Source organism: Convolutriloba macropyga, chromosome 6 (assembly GCF_964194025.1).
Source record: "Convolutriloba macropyga chromosome 6, txConMacr16.3, whole genome shotgun sequence".
NCBI classification, from domain to species: domain Eukaryota; kingdom Metazoa; phylum Xenacoelomorpha; order Acoela; family Convolutidae; genus Convolutriloba; species Convolutriloba macropyga.
Window position 1 is genome coordinate 15,245,968 of NC_134473.1, and position 23,543 is coordinate 15,269,510.

Genomic DNA, 23,543 nt, shown 5'->3' on the forward strand with positions numbered 1-23,543 from the left:
GTATACATTTTTGCGGCTTAAAGATTGCTGCCATATTTTATATTTGTTAAATAGTTTGAGCGTCATAGGTGTGTAATTAAACTATTTTACCAGCGTCTTTTCTACTTTGTGCCAATACGCCTATCATCTCAATTTAAGTCTAAAAGGTTGACATGTTTTTAAAATCAGTTCAGTGTCAAAGTGAAGATTTTTAGTGCCAACAAAAGCGAAACTTATTAACATAATTTTAGGAGGCATTCCAATGATTTTGCATTCTATATGAAGAAAAAATGTCAAAATTTATGCTGAGAACTCGTACAGGAGCCAATAAACTTTGCATCCGGCTAACAAAAACAAAATGAGGCACTTCTCAGATCTCGTGCGATATAAAATTTTCTCATAAGATATTACTTCTATGAAAGACAAAAAGACGTTTCTGTATTTCAACACTTATGAAATCAAAACTTAAGAAAAACTTGTGATAATTTATTGATGAATTTGTGAAAGACATTTTAACTACTTGATATCTATTCGCTTGGTCGCACTAAAGAAAATTGTTGACGACAATTAAACAGGGTGCAAGTTGAAAGGAAACATTTAAATTTGAAGCAAATGATTTTTAATTTTGACATCACATGTTTACTAAAGGTTTTTTGGCGAATCTTTCCTTGGTTTGTTCCTTCCCGTTTTTTGCAATTCCCGATAGTATATATGGAAGGAGGTCTTTCCCTTTTTTAACAAATTTGATCTGTTTCAGAGAATTAGTTTTTAGGTGTAAGTGATTGAATTTATCATTTCGACCAACTCGTTTTTCATCAATATTAATAAGCATTTATCCCTTCTAGAGGAGTCTTTTTATTCCTTCATTTATTTTCACTTTTATAGTCTCATATGTTTTACGGGAAATCAAAAATTGCTCTTCTGATGAGGCTCGTGTAGAAAATTCTAGGTTGATATTTTCTTTGGATATCTACACGATTTTTCCTTTTATGTTTTTTTCTACTAGTCGATTCTTGTCACGACAGTTTGTTGACCAGTAAAAACGTCAGGGGGATGAATCGTTCAGTGACTTCCTGCATCAAAGTTAAGTTTGTTTATTTTCAACTTTTTTTCTCCTGGTATGAGGTATTTGTTCAATTGTTCTATTAAGTTTAGCGATCGTAGATGAGTTACCCTGCAAAATAAAATGAGTTCAGTATTCACACTTAAGTTTTTAATCTAGGTTTTTAATGTAAGCTATCAATGGGTTTTAGTATAGATCAACGAATCAAGACGATTAATAGATTATATTTTTTTTCAAGCTCTTTTGATTTTTCCATCGAAAGAAAATTAGGAAAATGATTGAAATTAGTTTTCTGTTTCTTAACGAATGTTTTCAACGCTCTATTTCTCAACTGATGGTTTTGGTTTTTGGAGAGGAGGAAGAGGGGGGGGGGTCGTTCAAAATGTTCCCTATTTTGTTTCGAAAAGTTGTTTTTATCTAACTCATATTGGCGGGAAGTGTGATAGGAGTCTTTGCAGTTTTTTTGTAACGTGCTAGTAACGTTCAATTTTAGTGACGTGCTAGATAGCAACACACAATTTGTAACTGGGGGTCATAAAAACACGGGAGGGTACAGAATAGATACCTCAGTTTCTTCGAATGGAAGTTTATGACGTGGTAAGCTAATAGTTAATAATAGTTGAAGTGAGCACCACAATTTAACAAACTGAACTGAGGAATTGGTTGTTGCTGATCTACTTCTCGTTTGCTTTCTTTTTTTTATCTGAGTGACTATTTTTGAATATTGGAAAAATCTGTGCAGGGGCGCAAATATAGCTGTTCAGGGCACGAGCCATCTTGTTTTTTTAATTTTTGGTGAAAAAAAAACAAATCTTGTTTATAGAACGTTTCTGCTCTCCAGAACATTGATACTAATTATGAGAGTACGCACGCCTTAACTTAAAATACTTTCTACCTGCCTTTAGAAGAGGGGCGCTTGATATATTAAAAAGCAATGATGAATTCCGAGCCATATCAACGAGTAAACAACTGATATTAGTCCCGCAGTGTAAATATTTACAAATTTCTTATTTTTATATTAAACAGGAATATGATTGCTGAAATTTGTTTACCATTTTTTAAATCTCTTAAAGTTCTGAATGCCTATGAAGAATAACAGATGCATCTATTTTTGAAAAGCTGTCATCATCGATTGCGAACATAGGCACAAAAGACGATTTTTCACAAGTTTGAGCAAAATTTATACTACAGGACGGAACATGAGTAGTTGGTTGTTATGATAAACGTTAGACAATTTTCGGAAATCACTGATACCCAGAGTGACGCTAAAACGTTAGACAATTTTCGGAAATCACTGATACCCAGAGTGACGCTAGAGTACGTCTCCCTTCAAACGCATCTTTTTAGGTGTCCAGCCAGGTCCAGAAAATCTCAGAAAATTATGTAGATTAAATGAGCTGAACTTTTAAAAGTTTTCAACGCATAAATCTTACATAATAATGCTCTGAAATACTCTGAAATGTGCTTGAACTTACAAACATTTCAGCAAATACAAAAGCATTTCAAAGCGTTTCTTACAAAAAATGCGTTGAAACGGCGCTGACATCTCAACCAGGGCAAAACCAACCTCAATGAAATCATCTGCTTTTTAGTGAGCTCCTAGGATGCCATGAGTTTTTCCGACTCAGATAGATCAGACCAGCGAAATAAAATTTATAACTCTTCCATACCTAAAAAGTCAGCGACAAGCTACGTTTTTAACTAAGTTTCTGTGAGAAAGCTTCAGGGAGAAAAGCTGGAAGAATCTAGAATTTTTTAAGGAAGGCCTCAATGGTATTAATAATACCTATATTTGGAGAATAAAGTCGAGTCTTCGAATTTTCCACCAAGCAAACATTTCCTTCCTGAAAACCAAAAAAAAACATTGCTTTTTCAAGGCAAGCACCATTATTCATTGATCATAAAAAGGAGTGAAGTGACACATTCAACATGGAGCTGATTCGTGGTTGGAAAAATATCGAGTCCAAGTCAGTTTGGTGATTTTTTGCGACCATCTTTCCGCTCCCCAGCCATCCGTAACTCGAACAGAAGGCTATTGTTCTCTGCTGTCTAGGAACAACAACATTAAATGTAATACACAGGCATGGACAAGTTGAGATTGGTGTCAAAACTGGCTCTTTTAGAGCTTTTGATCTCATTGACTTAGTGCGCAAAAATAAAGCGTGCTATGAAACTTTTTCTACTCGCCACCCGGGTTGAAGTTTGTCAACAAAATGATGCAAGAATTGCGTCGGAAGAAATTTTTATCCCCGCAAAGCGCCTGCATCTTTAAGGGATGAATACGGTGAGTTTTCGTAAGATTTGGGGTTATTAGCGGTTATTTCGGTAAAATTCTTACAAAGAAGAAATTGGGCCGAACATGACCGAACCTCTCGCCCCCTGCGTGTCAACAATTTCTTTTTCCACTGCGCCATCTCATTTATTTCTATGATGTTCTAGTGAATTGAAATCAGATTCAGTAAATGTTATTGAAAACAAATGCGTTGAGAGTCTGTAAGATCTGCGATTTTTATTCGCAAATGTTTTACTTTCACCGTTTAAGGGGCAACAAAATTTCACTGCTAACAAAAGGAGGTAGTAAAAAACAAACATTTCACTGCTAAGTATAGCGAATCTTACAGAATTGCCTTAAATTTCCAGTACATAGAGTCTGATTATGAGTTTAAAATTTAAAAGGCTTCAATCTGTCTGCTGGTTGCAACAGAAAAATTAATAAAAATTGCAACTTAAAATTATTAAAAAGAAACGATAAATGGAAAACCTTTTCTTTTCATAAAAAAAAGACTTTCGGTGCCATTACTGTAGCTATTTGTGCAATTCAGTAAATCAATTTTCTATTGACAATTGAATCGATAAAAGATTATGCTATTTTAGTGGTGAAGGTTTTCGGTTTTTTGCGGCGATTTTTCTTTTCACCGCTCTCAACGCATTTCTTGCTATTCCTAAATAATTTTGCAATTTTTTCTGCGGTGCAAATATCTGATATATTTAGCTGTGTATGTTAGTAACTCGCATTTTTTTACGATTAATGATTTTTGTTTCAACGCTCACAACGCATTCACCGCTATTCTTACATTTTATAAAAAATTTTACTGCGGTGAAGAAAATTGATAATATTTTGTAAGATTTCGAATTCTTAGCGGTGAAAACTTTATATTACCGCATTCACCGCTGTCAACACTAAAAATCGTAATTCTTACATCTTTTCACCGCATTCACCGCAATTCTTACATTTATTATTAATCAATTTTTAGCGTTGACACCTCGACCCGGGCAGTGCTCCGAAAGTTGCCTATGAGTTCCGGGAATTCGATTAAACAACTGAGAAAATGTGGCAATTGTCAGTAATCGAGATCGAAATTTGAGTTGACATCAGCAGACTGATGTGTCCTCGACCGAAAAAACCATTGCGACTTTTTGAAAATCTTCCTCTTTATTTAGGAAGAGGGATAGGCGTTGACCTGACCATTCTAAAATTGCAGAAGAGAACCAAAGTTGTGAAGGCAGCTATATAAAGGTCACAGTTTTTTTGTTTTTGCTCCCTCTTGTTTAGCGTTTGCAAATTATTTGCAAAGCCTACGCCCGCACGTGTCAGATATTTAATCATTAGTTTACTGTTTAATACCAGGTGGTCTCTGACTGGGAGATGTATGTTTTTTGATACTCAAACGAAATTGACCCTAAACGCTATAGGATCCAAAATCAAGTATAGAATAGAATATGAGTTATTGGCAAGTAGGTAAAAAATATATTTTTCATAAATGCTTGCTGACTGCACCATTTTATTGCTGCGTGTTTACGTCTAGATTTAGAGTTTTTTGAAGTCACGAACAAATGATCTTTTGGCACCCATTTTTAAGGTGACGTCTGAACAGAATGCACACAAAACTTAATTCCGAAGAATAGGAAACATTGACATGGTTACCACTGCAACCAACTTCCGAGGTTGCATCTGCTCATTAAGTTTCATCAGCTGACTAATTTTCATCAGCTCCAACTGAAGGAAAATGAAGCGCCCTGAATGAACAGCAAAAGATGCACTGACAGAATAAATGCCGGCATCTGATAGTGATTAGTACAATGTGCGATGGCAAACCATGGCCACTCGCAGAACGAAAGACTTTTTCCTTTTCGTATTTGAGTTTTGGAGTGGAAGACAGGCGGATATTTACCAGCAGGAAAATCATGGCGGAAACTTTTGTACATCAGAACTCTGACTCTGTTTGAAGAAGCATTTATGAGGTCACGAAACATAACATTGGACAAATATGATTTTGTAGCAAAGAAACAATGAGAGGTTAAATGTTGGACATTTTTACGGGGAAACGCCAACATCAAAAACAAAGCAGAGAAACGCATCAGGGATGTTTTTAGAACGAATCTGTTAAATCCAGGAACCCGACAAGCATTGTTAAAAGAAACGGTGAATCCAGGAAGGCCCCCCAACTAGCAATTAACAGGGTACTGGGTATGAGAAATCAACACCAAATTCAATCTAATTCCAAAACATTTGTCTCGGCAAGCGTAATTTTAACTCAATAAATCAATATCCGCAAGCACTCAGTCTGTGGATCGGTCCAGCACGATTTACATCCCTAAACCTGTCACTCAAACTCCCGCCTTCCACTGTCAAAACTGCCGCCTAGTGTGGACGCTAGGTCAATGAAAAATGTTTTGAATGCTGCAGAGAGTGGAATAACTATGGCTTATTAAATCATTTTGCAAAAATTTGCAGGAAACCTTGCAAACAAACGAATGTCCCAAACCAGAACAGTAACAAATAGGTTAACGGGTTGGAATGTAAACTGCAATGACTTCAAAATTAAGGTTCAGTAATCACCATTCAACTAATTGTCTGAGTCAAATTACAGCAGGTGAGACTACAATTAGGTGGAAATGATTGATGACATTTTCGAAAAAAATTGAAGCACTCAAGACGCCAATCAAATTAGGGAAATTATCCCTTACGCTACTGGTCGGCTTGGGAAGCACACGTAGCATGTTGGACAAAATAGTGTCAACGAGAGTGGTAGTAACACTACACAAGCATTGTGTATGATCAAAATGGACAAACCCAGCTGTTCAAGCTTTTAAATGAACCAATGCAAACTAAAGGGAAAATTCGCACACAGGTGTCAAGCAACGGTTGGCACATCCCATATTCAAAATTTAAAGTAATAGCAGATTGTCTCAATTCATCAATTGGTCGTGACCTGTTTGACCAGCTAGGGTTTCCAGTTACGCAAATTCGATGTTCAAAAGGTCGTCAAATAAGCAATATTACAGCTCACCGCATTTTTAACGAACAAATAGCAACACAATTTCCTATATCTATTTGTCACATTGGAAGTTAAAAAAACTATAGTTAAATCCAAATTCCAAGCGATTTCTAACCAACATTTTGAATTGAAAACGAAATCCGATTTATTTACATGTTTAAGTCAGCCTAAAGCTCGTAAAATTAATTGATGCAAACATTTCACTATCACCAACTAATTTTCTAGACCAATTTTTTTTTCGTTTAATTTCATCGTAAAAAGGATCATTCACTGAAGTTAAGACTAGACTCAAAAGCTCTGAACAAATCTTCCCACAAAAAAATATCAAATGCCGATCATAAAATCTTTGACCGAATCAATATCGCAACCATTTAATAAAACGGTACTGCGAAAAACTACTTATTTTTCATCTATAGATCCTAAACTTGCGTACAGCCAAATAAAACGCAAAGCATTGTAATTTCAGCATAACCAGTGGTGATATGACGCATTTGCGGATTTCAGACTGGATTCTATGGTCTTACTGATATGCCAGCAGAACATCAAGAAGCAATCGACTATATTTTAATTGGGCTAAAATTTAACTACTGATTCTTAGATTACAATTTGATTGTTAGCAAAGGTACAGAAGAAGAACACAAGAACGCACATTCAATGTTTCCCGTCAACTAGATGAAGAAAATCTTACTTAAATTAATATTACCTAAATTCCGAATCATAAAAAAGAAATAGACTGTCCTGGCTATCACTTATCATACCCGGTAATTTCCCCAATCGAAATCGACACATCTGTTTTGTCACTCGAACCACCAAAAACCTTAAAAAAACTTCGATCGTTTCTTGGTTCGGTAAATTGTAACAGAAATTTCATCCCTAATCTCACTGTATAAAAGAGATTCAAAATACGAGAGCCAATGGAAAACGATACGCAGCTACGATGTGTCACAGGCATATGAGCCTCTACGGCATAAAGATCTCATTAATTTCTACCTCATTCAGGACAAAAATTCTCAATACAAAAGAAAGTTTTTAACTCAGTATGGAAGCCCACTAAAAAATCCTTTGCATATTATATGAAGACAAACGTCACGTTGTCTGATTGGGATCAAAAAACAAACCGCAAACTGGCTACCTCCTTGCCTCCTAAACGCTACTGTTGAACGCTCACAAAATTGGAGTTCGCTGACGTTTTGTGCATTCGACACAACCCTGAAACATGACGTTTAGGGTGGATTTATTTACTAGCAAACTAGTAGATGACAACGCTCAATTTGACATAAAAGCAAATGGCGTGTGGTGGAATGGATTCAGCGTAAATCTCTTCCACGTGATTTTTTAGTCCATTAATCAAGTAATGTCCGAAAGATACAAAGGAAGCCAACTATCACAAGGCAACTAAAGACCCAAAATATGAAGGCATGTGGAAAGTGAAAAAAAATGTACGACTCGTATTTTCCTGCATTGATATGCGGGGCCGTCTGCACTTTGAAGCAACTTGTAACAAAAGCATCCAAAAAAGACGACATTTACTCGGTCGCATTAACAAGTTCGAACAAGTTTCTCACTCCGCAGCGCCATTATCTGTTTCAGAGTCTGACATGGTATAAAACGTAACTGCAACTTAGTATTGCTTTGCGAGTGGGATGAATAGACCCCTAAATAGCATAGTTTTAACTCAACAATTTGAAGTGACATAGAGCCCAGTGTAATTGTAAGTTTTTAATAGCCATTTTTTAGGGAAATTTTATACGCTGCTGCGAAGTTTCAATAGTGGGGATCACTGTTCCATCCATTTTTTTTTGATCGTACCAGTTTTTTTCGTGCTGCATTTTTGTGCAGATTATTTATCAAATTTACTCGTTTGAAGTTTTCAGCTGACTTTTTTACCTCCCTAATGTAACTCGTTCTCAACATTGTTCCGCAGAAATTCCTTCAATTTTATTGATAATGAAAACAACATCTAGCTTTTTGGATACCGGATCGAGTGTCAGTGCTGTCATCTCTGATACCTAATAGATCTGCCTACATTGGAGTGCCTGTTATTGCTGGTGAAATGCGTCCAAAAGATCCTCGCTTTGAGGTCTGAATGCCTGAAGAGAAATTACATGGATATTGGAAAATTAGAAACCTCTTATCGAAAACGAAACTCCTGAAAATGCACAAACCGAATATGCACATCAAGTTCAGAAAACACAATGTGAGATTTTTTCCCATAATAGCTCCTCCAGCTTGCTGGTCATATAAATTATAGCCCTCCATATGATAAGCTAAATTCTTGAATGTGTTTCTTTGAATGCCTGAAAAGAGCAGATACGTCGAATTTTGAAAGGCTACAAATCTAGCGCTACCCAATCTTACAAGTGCACAAAAGCGAAATTGCATAAGCTAATTTAAAAATGAAGTCTTTAAAACAGAGAAACTGATTCGAATTCTCTGAAGCTTGCACAAAATCGTGACTTTGTATTGGATGTATTATTATAATCTTGGAAATCAAAGACGCATCTGTTTTAATCTACTGAGAGCTTTTTAAACCTCAGTTCTGCCTGTCATGTGTTATTTGAACACCCAACATTTTTATCCTTTGATATCTATTTTTAGGTATTAATGAGATATGGACAGTCTTCTAAGTATGCCATTCTGCTTTCATATTATGGCGCCTCCTATCAAGGACTACAATGGCAGCCAAATTTGAAAGTAGAAACAATTGAAAAGGTTATATGGGAGGGTTTGTACGCTTCTCAGTTGATAAGGAAATCTGAGGCACGGTCAGACTCACACTGTCTAGAGTTCAGCAGAGCATCGAGGACTGATAAAGGCAAGTGTATGCCTTGTACATGTAGTATCTTTTTCATATCTTGAAGCGAATGAATGGTTTAATTACTTAGGAGTATCTGCACTGCGACAAGTTCTGAGTTGTAACCTACACGGTTACTCGAGGGAGAAAATGAAGAAATTGAACGCCAATTTGCCTAATGATATCAAAATTCATGAAATTTTGCCCGTTGCCCCGTCTTTTGATGCTTGGGACTGGGCCAGTCATAGGCACTATTCTTATGTTATGCCAACGTACGCTTTGGCAGAATTTGGCATAAGTTTGAAGGATGCTGTTGATTACAGAATTTCGTCAAATCATTTGTGGCATGTTCGAAAAGTCGTTCTTGACTTTATCGGCGGCAGAAACTTCATTAATTTTACGGATATAAAGAAACTGCAAAAAGACTTTCCAGACAAGGCAGCCTTTGAACGATCTTGTTTTCGCTATCTTTTCGATGCTCGTATTGACGATCCGTTTCTCTACAAGGGAGTTGAATTCTGTACGGTTCATTTCAAGGTTAATATTTCTCTTTGTTTTGCTCTAATAAATTGCTATCGATTAAGAAACAGAACTTTTCTCCATTTCAGGGCATGGCGTTCCTGTACAATCAAGTTAGGAAAATGGTAACTTATCTGATATTGAGATCAAAAAAGGCTTCGCATAGTACTATTGACAGCCGAGTATTCGACGAAAGGAATATTCTACTTATCCCCGTGGCGCCCAGTTGTCCACTTTACTTAAATTCAATGGGATTTGATTATTACAATAAGTTTTTCAATATGTTCAACTCAAAAATTCCTCGCATCAACTTCGACGGCCATCTTTTTGAGATAGAGCGATTTTATAAAAGTAATGTTTTGCCGTCTATTGCACAACGAGAAAAGGAAACTCGGGAAATGTATCATTTTTGTCAAAAGTTAAACTTATCACTGGATGAACAAACAACTACAGTCGAAAGCATGTATCAAGAGAGCCTTGATAATTGGGAAATCGAACCACCGAGAATATTGTCAGGCTAATGAAGTGAGAGAAAAGTTCTGTTTTAATATTTCTTGGTGCAATTGTAAGTTTCGTTTAGGGGAATTCGTTCATATTGCATCAAATCAGAAAGATGATATCGGCTCTCATCTTTGTCGCTCGCGGAGTAATTACGAGGAAATATTTAATTCAATATTTGTTTCGGGAGCATCCGAACTCGATTCCTTTAACTCCCGGCTTTCCGTTGGTTCTGCAGAACCTGGCATACGATAACTTGAATCGTCAGTTGATGTTGAAAGCAACTGGTGCAAATGTTAAAATCAATTTTGACTGTCATTGGAGAGAAATTGAAGAATTTTATTGTGATGTGGTCTTGGAAAACATTCTGGAGCAGCATTTGGAGAAACACCAAATGTTGGAGTTCTGCGAATCAGTTTGGTTATGTGCTGACATGTGCTTAAGTTATTTAAAGCGTTATCGAACTTGGAAAAATGAGTTTGTTTTTGATGGTACGATATCATTAAATTATGTTTGAAAATACTTGTTGCGATGCATAATTATCCGGTGATGCAAGAGTAGGTTTATTTTTAGAGATGTTTTCAGAGTTTTGTTGCGTGAATTGTTGGAAATTACTGAGCTCATATGATTTGCGCAGCAATATATTTAATGATGTGTTTGACCAGCTATGTTCACGTTTTCAAAATTCAGGTGATTGCCGTATCCTTTGATGATAAATTTGAAGGCCGCTCTTCAGAATTACTCAATATAATAATGTTGGTTAACATCATTGCGTTTTACCCCAAAAGGTAGTGAAATTTGACATAATGTGCTATCTCAATTAAGACTGAAAATTGAGCGTTATTTCCTGTGGAGGGAAGAACAAAGAAAGTGACATTTTATGGTTAGAAGTGCCGTCATTGTTTGAAGCGTAGATTTTGTTGATTAAATTTCAATCGAGACTCTTTTGTTCCTAATAGGCCTAATATTGACGTTGCGAAATTCAGCAATTTCAGCTATTTCAGATTCGCTTGTGAACACTAACGCGGTGGCATGAAGCTGTTCTGACTATCGATTTAACCTCAATTCATGAATAGCGTTTGGCAACTAAATTTGATTATTTTGATGCCGGTGTGCAATGCCAATCGCCCAATAACTACAGCTTTAATTTACTTAGCAAGTTGCAATATTTACTGACGATTGTTATAGCGGCAATTTTTGAGCACCGCATATCAAATAGTTTGTTTTAGTCTAGAGACAAGGTAAACTTGACCAGGCATTTTGAAACAATCGCAACATTTTTGGTCAAAAGTTTTCACACTAGCAATTCTTTTGCATCAAGAAATTTGATCATTTCAATCTTGAGCCTCAACAAATCTGCACAATCGTGGAACGTCGGTTGCCTTGTATGGTTCGTGTGTGAAAGATATAGATCGATAACTCATTACCTTAGACATGCCGAGATTTGGTGGTGGGGATCCTTGTGCATTTTGCACTAAGACCGTGTACGCAATGGAGAAAATCGACGTTTTTGGGAAGATATGGCACCGGGCGTGCTTCAAATGCGCAGATTGTGGGAAAGTGTTGGAACAAAGTACGGCTTCCGATCACGATGCAAAGGCCTATTGCAGAGCGTGCTATAGTAAAAATTTCGGACCCAAAGGATACGGCTATGGCCAGGGTGCGGGTGCTCTACACCTAACGGGCAAATAGGAAGTAACACTGTACAGTTACTAGTCGCTGCTCCAATATGCATGACTAATTTTTGCCATATTTTTATTTAGATTAACACTGAAGGTTTATTCTCTCATCAGCTATCAAGAAAGCAGTGTTCCATACATGATTCCAGCTTTATCATATCAAAGGATTTTATGAAGCTAAACTTATCATAATCTTTCTTATTCACGGTAAAGGTAGATAGTAATTGTGCTATTATCTGTTAGCTACTTTAGTTAAATCACATTCTGGCAATGTTGTTAACCTCTAGCTAGTACGAAAACCCTCCTGGTGCTTCAGTTTGTAAACTTTTATGCAACAGGAAATGATCTCGTATAAACAAAAATAAGGAAATCATTTGAAACTTCTATGACTGTATGACTTTGATTTCTCGACGTTTATTGAATGTTTATTATTTTTTACACATGGGAGTATTTTGAATTATTGAAATATGGCGATACAGTTAGTACTATGTAAATATTGCCGTGAGTTTTTCCTGCATTGCATGGAGGGCTTTCATCCTATTGCTGCATCAAAAATTAGGTACTGCTCTGACTCAACTATTTCAATTGAAACTTCATCTCTTGAGGTTCCTCAGTATCTGGTAGCTGACAGGTTAAATGCTCAGTCTCAGCTTCTCATTGGGCTGTTATATTTGACAACCTCCTCTTGAAAGTTTATACATTAGACACTTTCAATAGCTTACCCATTTTAAAATAATAAAATTCTATATATACAAATCCGATTTTTGTCCTAATGTCTGTTTTTTGTTAGTTTTTTAGCTAGTTTAAAAAGTCCTTTTGTGAACCGGCACCGATTTTCATTTTGTGTTATGAATAAATGGTTTAGTCTTTGGTGTTGTCTTAGAAATTCAGTGAAAACTTTGTTTCATAAACGCAGCTTTAACGATATTTTTTACGGCGTTTTTTTGCAAAATTTTCGAACTGTGTCCACTTTTTTTTGTTTAGATAAGAGATTGAGAATCTAATCCTCTGAGCCATTAATGCTAGGACAAATTTTGTTTTTCTTACATTCCCCTATCTGATTTTTAACTTCCCAAATTTGAGAAGTAGTCCTTTTGTTTCTGTTTTTTGTGGCAGCTGTCTTTTGGGTCGCAGAGTTAATTGTTTCGCTTTACCTTAGTTCACTGCTTGTTCAATATTTTGCGTGATATCTTTATGACTTCTTTTTGTTTACACTCTTCTCTAATTCGGCTAGTAGTTTTTTTAGACAGCAGTTGCTTACCAAAGCAATTTAAATTGAACAGAGTCAGTATCAAAAAAAGAAATGAGAATTAGAAACGGGATAAAGCCCAATTTTAGATGCCCGTTACGCGATCTTTGTTCTTAGTTACTATCTCTAATGTTTATTGGTATTATCAAATTACAGCGTACTGCTACAGATCACACACTACGGAATCTCTTTATGTATGCCGATCTAACTTGACAAAAGATACAACATATGGAAGGCGAAGGTATGTGCCTAAAATCTGTTTGTGCTATAAGTCTCAGTTTAAAGATTGGGGACTCAAAGTGTTAATTTTTCAAAAGATGAGTATAATTATACACGCTTACTAATTACCAGTGAAATCGAGCTGAGCTAATGTGTAGATGGATTCAACACTTCTTGCTGTGAGTTGTGGCATCGTAAATCTGTGAGAGAAAGAAACTTAGAAAATAGAATAGTTAAGAAATGATGTTTGTTATCAAGTTGCTTGGTTATAGTTTACTGTTTAAACAGTTATGTTATGAGATTTGAGTTTATTTCTAGGCAAAAAGAAAGGACCGTTGTCTGCGGTCAAACTCAAACAATAATAATTTCATCCTGCTTCTTTCCTCAATATTATCAGTGAAGCATCGGGCCGATAGGTGGCGGAAAAGCATGTTCACTTTCGTCGTTAAACGGTTTCCTAATTTTCCTATTAGCCGAGAATTTGAGAAAATTAGCTCTGCCTATCTCAAGAAATTAGGCTTTTGAGCCTGTTTCATCCTCGCGTAGGCGCCTTAATTTTTTCCCTTAACCTTGAAGTTTGTGGGGATTGTATTCCTTTTTCTGATCACCTGCTTTGCTTTTAGTAGTTTCCCTGAGTAGCAATTGTCAGTCAAAGAGCAGTAAAATTGAAGTATTAGCAGCGCGTACTTATAGTCAATTTTTGTTCTAGTTCTGCTAGGTCATGTATAATCTAGGCCTAAACTGAGGCTCATTTATTTATTCGAAAAATAATTGCTCATGCTAATATGTTGTTAGCCTACGCTCGCTTTAAGTTGTTTGGCGGGTGCTAATATTAGTTGTAATTAACGCTTTAAAGTATCTGGTCGATATGCGGGATTAATTATGCGTTCACTTCTAGCAGCTCTAGTACAACAGAGCAACCCAATTTTGATTTAAAAAATTTTTTAAAAATTGCTACATCATACAAAAGCTCAGATGAAATTTAGATTGTTTGGAGTTTTTCATTAAGTTTCTGGTTGTTTGGTACGTTTAATGGCAGAAGCTGAAGTAGAGTAGGGAGATACTGATGCTGTTGAGTTGTCCTGATGGCGATAGAGCCGCTGCTGATGTAAAGCAATCACAACTGACGATAGACTTGTCGATGTAACGAAAACGATCCGAAATGGCGAAAAATTTGGCCGTGTAAAAGAGGCTCAATCGGCGATAAATGGTTAGAATATAAACTAAATGGCAAAATGCGATATGCAGCATGGGAATGTAAATCTTTAAAAAGTCACAAGACAAAAGGGTGAACTAATAAATGGGAAAGAAATCCTGTGGCGTTATTATTGGGTTTCGGGCTCTTGGGTTTCTTGTCGTCGATTATATCGACCACTTCACGTGAGGATTGATCTTCAACATTGATCTGAAGGTTAGTTTTTTGAGCGATGATGTTTTTTATGGTGTTGGAGTTTATGGATTTTTTTTAAATGATGGTATTGTTGTTCTCTACTTTTCCCATTCTGATTCTACCTCTAATTTTTGTCTTTCTTGTTGTTGTTTTCTTTTAAGTTTTTCCAGCTTCTTGAGAATCTTGCTGTTCTCGTATCTATGTACAGTGTTCTTTAAATCTTTAATTTCTGTCTCGAGGTATTTAATCTCTTCAGTCAATTTTTTGATTGAGCTCTGAAGTTGTAGGTTTTCAGCGAGGAGGACTCAAAGGGCCTGCGTGTCGCTTTCCTTCTGCTGTTTCGTTTTCGTGGTAATGTCATATTGTCTTCTCCAATTTTCGTTAGACGTTGTTTCTTCGATTTCCTTGCATTCCATTCTTAATTTTGCGCAGCGGAGTTGTAGCTCCTGGAGCTAAGTTTTCTTGATGGACAATTCCTGTCGAAATGGAGTTTTTCTGAAATCGGCTGCTGCTCATTTACCTCAGTGTGTAGTTCCGTGTTGATTGGGAAGGCCGCTAATGCCTCATATGGAACGTCTAAATAAATACCTAGCTGTTGATTCCTCATATATGTTCCATTTTTGTCATTTCAATTCGTCATGTGCCATTTACTATTTTCTGTTTTGTATAGGGAACTTTTTAATTACTGGTTTCAGGAAGGGAGTTGACAGTACGTGTTTGATGGCTCTTAGACAGCTGCCACTTCTATTTTAAAATTGTTACAGGCGTGTTTATCACTGTATATGAGGTTGGTAACAACCCAAGGGTTTATTGAGTTCATGCCTTGTTCCCGACTCTTCTTTGTGAAACAGCAGTTAGTGTCCTGCTTTTGCGCTGGTGTAAGGAAATCATCTGTATTGCCTTCTGTGATCTTTTTCGCTATGTGTGGGCCCATTTGCTCGAACTGATTTTTGTGCTTCCTTTTCCTACTGATTCTCCAGTTATTTCGGTGGTCGTAGTGATTGTTTGCTGACTGTTCAATTGTTTGTCGGAATGGTGGTTTCGCGAGTTGCTCCTGTTCTTGATTTGGATGGTGGTTTTGACTGATGTGTCGTTGTTGAGGGTTGTTGCTGTGCAGAGGGTTTGATCATATTGGCGAATTGGTTGCTAGTAGCGTGATAAATTCAGCATTGTGGAAGTTTGTTGTTAGAGGCTGTAATGACAATGCTCTGTATGTTGGGCTTTGATGTCATCTTTGGTGAATGAAATTACTTGACGGCTAGGGCTCTGTTTTTTTGATATTTAATTTGCATGTGTCGTGAGTATCACGGCATATTTTTATGTATTCAATTGTATGGCTATTAAAAAATTATTTTACTGTAAAATCTGTTTTGTAATATTTTGTTACTAATTGCTTTATATAATATCTTTTGTGCTAAATAAATTTATTAGTAGAATTTGATAAAAATTTTGTTTTGCTTATTGCAATTTTTAGAGGTTTTTTGTTTGATTTTTGTTGTGGATCAGCCCTCACCATGTGTTAAATAATAGAAAATTTGAAAATGGTAAGGAAAACAAAATGTCCTTGCGATTTTTTTTGTTACCATTTTTTACTTTTCTGTGAGGTTTTCCAACTTATGTATCCAGCACCTGTAATGGGATAATTTTCATTATGAAATTGATGGAAAGGAATTTGAGGATACGCTTTTGCTTCAACTGTTGCTAACTTCAATTTTGCATTTTGGGCATTTCTCGAATGAATTAGTATAACTTCTGCAGAAAATTTGTTCATGCTTCTGAATGTGTTTGTTTTGTTATTGCTAAATTCGTCCCGTTTTTTCTGCAAGTATCATATGAAACAATATGTTGTTATGAATGCCAAGTATGATCTGGAACAGAGGGCATTTTGGATTTGGCTTTCTCTTGTAAAGAGCTTAACAAGGAATACAAATAGTGGGTTTTCACATTTGGCAAGGCTTTGTATTTTTTGAAAGTTCTGGCATTTTTGAACTAACTGAGCATTTAATACTTTGGCTATGGGTAAGCCAACAAGGCCCATTCTGCAATTTGATAATATTCGTAAAATGGGGCGGGGTCAAGAGAAATATTTTTGTACTTACACCAGGAGGGCAGCCCTGACACAATTTCGTCTTTGACCTCTGCACGGAGGTACATGTCCTGGTCGTGGAGAAAAACTTTGTGAGCTAAGAAAAGTTTTATGAAACACCCTTACTTGAGGCTGAGCCTATGATAAGACCACATAGAGGAAGTTTTTAGAGGACGATAAGACCACAAAGTAGGTAAAAATTGTTTGGATAAAATTGGATAGGACACGAATGGTTAGGAGTATGGCCGTGAAATGGGAAATGAATGAGTGCAGAAAAGAAGGATCTGACACATTTAATGTGGGGTTTCAAAAAACTTTTTGCAGGTTGAGTAGTCGTTAAACAGTTTTTACAGAAGTTGATGGGAGGTCGAGTTGAAAAAGGGACAATCTTTGCAAGGGAGTATTGGAATTTTAGCATTTTGCAAGACTCGCACTCAAACCAGAAAAATTTTGAATTAACAATATTGAACTTTGTACATATCGGGCACATCTGGTATCCCAGATCAGTGATGGCATGCTTGTTACATACTAAAAACGCAACGTGTGATTGTTCATCTTCACTGCTTTCCTGTAATTTTTTGAAGACGGTGACGTTTTTATGACCGACTAAGCATCGAAATGGTCCTAATATGTTTTTTGTTTTGCTTGCCGTTTTGTTGTGTTCATTTTTAGAGGAAATGGAAAGTTTGTTACCACTTATTTGCTCTTGTTATGTGTTGCGTTTGACTGACGATAAAGATAAGCAAGGGGTTGATGGGGGAGAGTAGTTAGTATGAGGAAGGAAAATAAAACTTCAACGAGAAAATTGTAAACAGTTTCGGAAAGCATTATGCACTCATTTTGTGTAATGAAAGAGAAAAATGAAGTAATCGAGGGAGAAACGATAAGATGATTAAAATTGTGGACAGCATGTGGTTAACTGTTATAAAGGACATCTGTAGGGGAGATACTAGAAGGAATTGATATATAAGATGTAGTGCTACCTGTGGTTTTTGGGGTCAATGGATGTCCTACATAAAGAACACTTAGTTTTGTCGTAATTCATACAGTTACAGTAAGTAAATTAGGTGTTGTGTGCGATTCCGAAGTGGCTATGGGCTGAACTTCAGTTTTTAGTTTGCTGGCAGGACTGGCATTGATAATAGTGACAGTGGCTTATGGTTTAAATAGGGATTCCACAAAGGGGCCAATTGGGTTTTTCCCATTCGTGAAATAGCTCTTTACAAGGGATACAAGCGAAGTGAGGGGGCTGGCCTTTGGGATTTTGGTGTAATTTTTAAATGTTCGACGGCAGGTAACAAGTGGGAGATTCAACTTTTGGAGAAGGGTCAATTTGAGACTTCTGAAAGGCGGTAAAGATGTTACAAATGCAGAGTGGTTTCCTAATACCAATAGTGGTTTTACCAGTTGTCTTATTTTGTAGGGATTGGTCAAGGTAGATCTCTTATTCTGAAGAATTCCCAAGGAGGGTTATCTTGTTCTATAGTTATATTTTCGAATTGTTTGGTTTCAGGTTAACAAAAGTTGATTGTTATCGACGGTATTAAAAAAAATTTTATCGACAGTATAAAAAAACATCTTTCGATTAAAGTTTTTTAACAAATTTTTTATTGGGATAAAGGAACATGCCAAATGCTGTTTTTAAAGAGAAAAAAATTGAGTTTGATCTACTTAAAATGGTCAATAAAGAAGAGGAAAAAAAGGAAAAGGACAAATTTTTCAGGATAAAAAAGAGTTCTTTTCCTTACGGAAGTATACTTTGTGCTTATGTTTTGATTCACCGATGTCAAAGACGAATTGGAAGTTGACATCTGAGGGGTAAATTAAAAAAGTGTCGTGTCGCTGACACCGTTAGTCAGGTAAAAAAGAATTCTTAGACAAGGCGCTGATTGTCCAATTTGATTTGGCGAAGACCATCGTAGGACTTATATGATTCCAATCTTTTGTTGTTCAGGAAACAGGGTTGAACAATTATTTTAGACATTTCTTTTTGTAAAGCAAGGTATTCTGTTGAACCGGGAATGGTTTCCCTAGGTTGATAATTTCTGGGAAGAATTCCCAATACTTCATTCCCATTGTCACTTTTCGTGTCTGTTCTACCATTTTCCCAAGCCTCGAGTTGTAAGATGGTGCAAGATTTTAGCTCGCCAGTTGGGGTGATAAAGTTTTTATTGAAATGATCTCTACTAGTCTTCTGTTGAAATGGAAGAGGATTACAGAAGATCTAAATCAAAGGGAATAGGGTAAGTTAGTTGTTACATGAGATTATGGAAAATTCCCAATAGAGGCTGGTGATAGTGATGAAGCTGTCATTCCAGTCTTCAGAGTGTTTTAACGTCAGGGGAGTAACTTGATCATTTTTGGCATGATTTGAAGTATTTCTCAAAAAACTTATTTGTATTAAACAATCCATGCGGGAGAAAAATTTTCCAAGATTTAGTTTTAGAATTTATACATGGTTGAGGTAATACGAAAGTAGTATTTTTCTTGGATTCCAAGAAAATGAGATCTAGAAACTTCGATTGCTTATTAAGACCCCTAAGGTTTTATAAGAAGGCTACTGATTCTCCAGTTATTTCGGTGGTCGTAGTGATTGTTTGCTGACTGTTCAATTGTTTGTCGGAATGGTGGTTTCGCGAGTTGCTCCTGTTCTTGATTTGGTTTGTGGTTGTGACTGTTGTGTCGTTGTTGAGGGTTGTTGCTGTGCAGAGGGTTTGATCATATTGGCGAATTGGTTGCTAGTAGCGTGATAAATGCAGCATTGTGGAAGTTTGTTGTTAGAGGCTGTAATGACTGCTCTGTATGTTGGGCTTTGATGTCATCTTTGGTGGATGAAATTACTTGACGGCTAGGGCTCTGTTTTTTTTTCATATTTGTTTTGCATGTGTCGTGAGTATCACGGCATATTTTTATGTATTCAATTATATTGCTATTAAAAAATTATTTTACTGTAAAATCTGTTTTATAATATTTTGTTACTAATTGCTTTATATAATATTTTTTGTGCTCAATGCATTTATTAGTAGAATTTGATACAAATTTTTTGTTTTGCTTATTGCAATTTTTCAAGGTTTTTATCTTTTTGTTTGATTTTTGTTGTGGATCAGCCCTCACCATAGAAAATTTGAAAATGGTAAGGAACAAAACAAAATGTCCTTGCAATTTTTTTTGTTACCATTTTTTACTTTTCTGTGAGGTTTTCCAACTGATGTATCCAGCACCTGTGCTGGGATATTTTTCATTATGAAATTGATAGAAAGGAATTTGAGGATACGCATTTGATTCAACTGTTGTTAACTTCAATTTTGCATATTGGGCATTTCTCGAATGAATTAGTATAATTTCTGCAGAAAATTTGTTCATGCTTCTGAATGTGTTTGTTTTGTTATTGCTAAATTCGTCCCGTTTTTTCTGCAAGTATCATATGAAACAATATGTTGTTATGAATGCCAAGTATGATCTGGAACAGAGGGCATTTTGGATTTGGCTTTCTCTTGTAAAGAGCTCCTTAACAAGGAATACAAATAGTGGGTTTTCACATTTGGCAAGGCTTTGTATTTTTTGAAAGTTGTGGCATTTTTGAACTAACAGAGCATTTAATACTTTGGCTATGGGTAAGCCAACAAGGCCCATTCTGCAATTTGATAAAATTTGTAAAATGAGGCGGGGTCAAGATAAATATTTTTGTACTTACACCAGGAGGGCAGCCCTGACACAATTTCGTCTTTGACCTCTGCACGGAGATACATGTCCTGGTCGTGGAGAAAAACTTTGAGCTAAGAAAAGTTTTATGAAACACCCTTACTTGATGTTTCACTGTTTAGCCCTGCCTGCAAATTGCTCCGCTTCTAAGACGTGAAATCTTTTATCTTGTTAAGGCTGAGCCTACGATAAGACCACAAAGAAAGTTTTTCTTCAAAGTAGGTAAAAATTGTATGCATAAAATTGGATAGGATACGAATGGTTAGGAGTATGGCTGTGAATTGGGAGATGAATGAGTGCAGAAAAGAATGATCAAACACATTTAATGTGGGGTTTCAAAAAATTTTTGCAGGCTGAGTAGTCGTTAAGTTTTTACCGAAGTTGATGGGAGGTCGAGTCGAAAAAGGGACGATCTTTGCAAGGGAGTATTGGAATTTTAGCAATTTGCAAGACTCGCTCTCAAACCAGAAAAAATTTTGAATCAACAATATTGAACTTTGTACATATCGGGCACATCTGGTATCCCAGATCTGTGATGACATGCTTGTAACATACTAAAAACGTGTGGTTGTTCATCTTCATTGCTTTCCTGTAATTTTTTGAAGACCGTGACGTTTTCTTGACCGACTAAGCATCGAAATGGTCCTAATATGGTTTTTGTTACGCTTGCCGTTTTGTTGTGTTCATTTTTAGGGGAAATGGAAAGTTTGTTACCACTTATTTGCTCTTGTTATGTGTTGCGTTTGACTGACGATAAAGATAAGCAAGGGGTTGATGGGGGAGAGTAGTTAGTATGAGGAAGGAAAATAAAACTTCAACGAGAAAATTGTAAACAGTTTCGGAAAGCATTATGCACCCATTTTGAGCAATAAAAGAGAAAAATGAAGAAATCGAGGGAAAAACGACAAGATGATTAAAATTGTGGACAGCATGTCGTTAACTGTTATAAAGGACATCTGTAGGGGAGATACTAGAAGGAATTGATATTTAAGATGTAGTTCTACCAGTGGTTTTTGGGGTCAATGGATGTCCTACATAAAGAACACTTAGTTGTGTCGTAAGTTATACAGTTACAACAAGTAAATTAAGTGAGATGTGCGATTCCGAAGTGGCTATGGGCTGAACTTTACTTTTTAGTTTGCTGGCAGGATTGGCATTGAAAATAGTGACAGTGGCTTATGGTTCAAATAGGTGTTCCACAAAGGGGCCAATTGGGTTCATCCCATTCGTTGAATAGCTCTTTACAAGGGATACAAGCAAAGTGATAGGGCTGGCCTTTGGGATTTTGGTGTAATTTTTAAATGTTCGACGGCAGGTAACAAGTGGGAGATTCAACTTTTGGAGAAGGGTCTATTTGAGGCTTCTGGAAAGCGGTAAACATGTTAGAAATGTAGAGAGTGGTTTCCTAATACCATTAGTGGTTTTACCAGTTGTCCTATCTTGTAGGGATTGGTCAAGGTAGACATCTTATTCTGAAGAATTCCCAATGAGGGTTATCTTGTTCTATAGTCATATTTTCGAATTGTGGTTTCAGGTTGAGAAAAGTGGATTGTTATCGACGGTATTAAAAAAATTTTTATCGACAGTATAAAAACCATCTTTCTATTAAAGTTTTTTAACAAATTTATTATTGGGATAAAGGAACATGCTAAATGCTGTTTTTAAAGAAAAAAAATTGAGTTTGATCTACTTAAAATGGTCAATAAAGAAGAGGAAAAAAGGAAAAGGACTAATTTTTCAGGATAAAAGAGTTCCTTTTCTTACGGAAGTATACTTTGTGCTGATGTTTGTTTCAGCGATGTCAAAGACGAATTGGAAGTTGACATCTGAGGGGTAAATTAAAAAAAGTGTCGGTTACACCGCTAGTCAAGTACAAAAAAAATTCTTAGACAAGGCGCTGATTGTCCAGTTTGATTGTCTAAAACCATCGTAGGACTTATTTGATTTCAATCTTTTGTTGTTCAGGAAACAGGATTGAATAATTATTTTAGACATTTCACTTTTTAAAGCAAGGTGTTCGGTTGAACCGGGAATGGTTTCCCTAGGTTGATAATTTCTGGGAAGAATTCCCAATACTTCATTCCCATTGTCACTTTTCGTGTCTGTTCTACCATTTTCCCAAGCCTCGAGTTGTAAGATGGTGCAAGATTTTAGCTCGCCAGTTGGGGTGGTAAAGTTTTTATTGAAATGATCTCTACTAGTCTTCTGTTGAAATGGAAGAGGATTACAGAAGATCTAAATCAAAGGGAATAGGGTAAGTTAGTTGTTACATGAGATTATGGAAAATTCCCAATAGAGGCTGGTGATAGTGATGAAGCTGTCACTCCAGTCTTCAGAGTGTTTTAACGTCAGGGGAGTAACTTGATCATTTTTGGCATGATTTGAAGTATTTTTCAAAAATCTTATTTGTATTAAACAATCCATGAAGAAAATTTTTCTAAGATTTAGTTTTAGAATATATACATGGTTGAGGTAATACGAAAGTAGTATTTTTCTTGGATTCTAAGAAAATGAAATCAGGAAACTTCGATTGCTTATTAATACCCCTATGGTTTTATAAGAAGGCTATTTGAGAGTGCTCCAAATATTACTATCATGCTTTTCGAAACGTGTTGTATAGCTAAAGGAAATTCTTGGTTTCCTATTTCTACTGATAGGATTTTTACTGTTATCTGAATCATTGCTGCGATGTTAAATGTGTTGCTAAAATATTTTTAAATATATAGCGATAAATACGCTAAATTGTTCCAGTATGGACGTTGAGGAATAATAGTGTTGCTGCAAGCTTCACAAGTGTCCCAAATTGCAAAGTCTTGAACCGATAGAGTGGTCATATTTAGTTCTTGTACGAAAGTTTTCCTTATCTGGTAAATTGGGACTAGCTGGCCTTGACAGAAATACATTACATGACTAATACACTTTTATTAAGAATTAAGGTGATGTAGAAAAAAAAGAGAGCTAAGCTAATATGGTCCTGCTATTAATAAAATTGTAAGTATTCAATTTTTGGGTAGGTTCTGAATATTTGGAAAGTTTTACCTAAATTAACGATGCTGATTGATTCATCAACTAGTGCTCGTAGTAGA

The 23,543-nt window shown here is 36.1% G+C and overlaps 1 protein-coding gene across 2 annotated transcripts; it reads left to right on the forward strand.

Annotated features, from left to right (window-relative positions):
* Positions 1–8,922: 8,922 nt before the first annotated feature.
* Positions 8,923–10,969, forward strand: LOC142341510 (pseudouridylate synthase 1 homolog). 2 transcript variants are annotated; one of them, XM_075392495.1, is made up of 3 exons: positions 8,923–9,136; positions 9,207–9,652; positions 10,215–10,969. In XM_075392495.1, exons 1-3 carry the CDS (start codon positions 8,926–8,928, stop codon positions 10,647–10,649), a joined length of 1,092 nt encoding a protein of 363 aa, XP_075248610.1. In that variant the 5' UTR covers positions 8,923–8,925; the 3' UTR covers positions 10,650–10,969. The 2 variants fall into 2 exon arrangements, with proteins under 2 accessions (XP_075248610.1, XP_075248612.1); XM_075392497.1 differs by having other exon boundaries at positions 9,724–10,358.
* The last annotated feature ends 12,574 nt before the right edge of the window (positions 10,970–23,543 follow it).

Coding starts and splice junctions, on each gene's coding strand:
- LOC142341510 (XM_075392495.1), top strand. CDS start 8,926: ATGAGATATGGACAGTCTTCTAAGTATGCCATTCTGCTTTCATATTAT. Junction 9,137..9,206: donor AGCATCGAGGACTGATAAAG/GCAAGTGTATGC, acceptor TTAATTACTTAG/GAGTATCTGCACTGCGACAA. Junction 9,653..10,214: donor TCTGTACGGTTCATTTCAAG/GTTAATATTTCT, acceptor AGTTTCGTTTAG/GGGAATTCGTTCATATTGCA.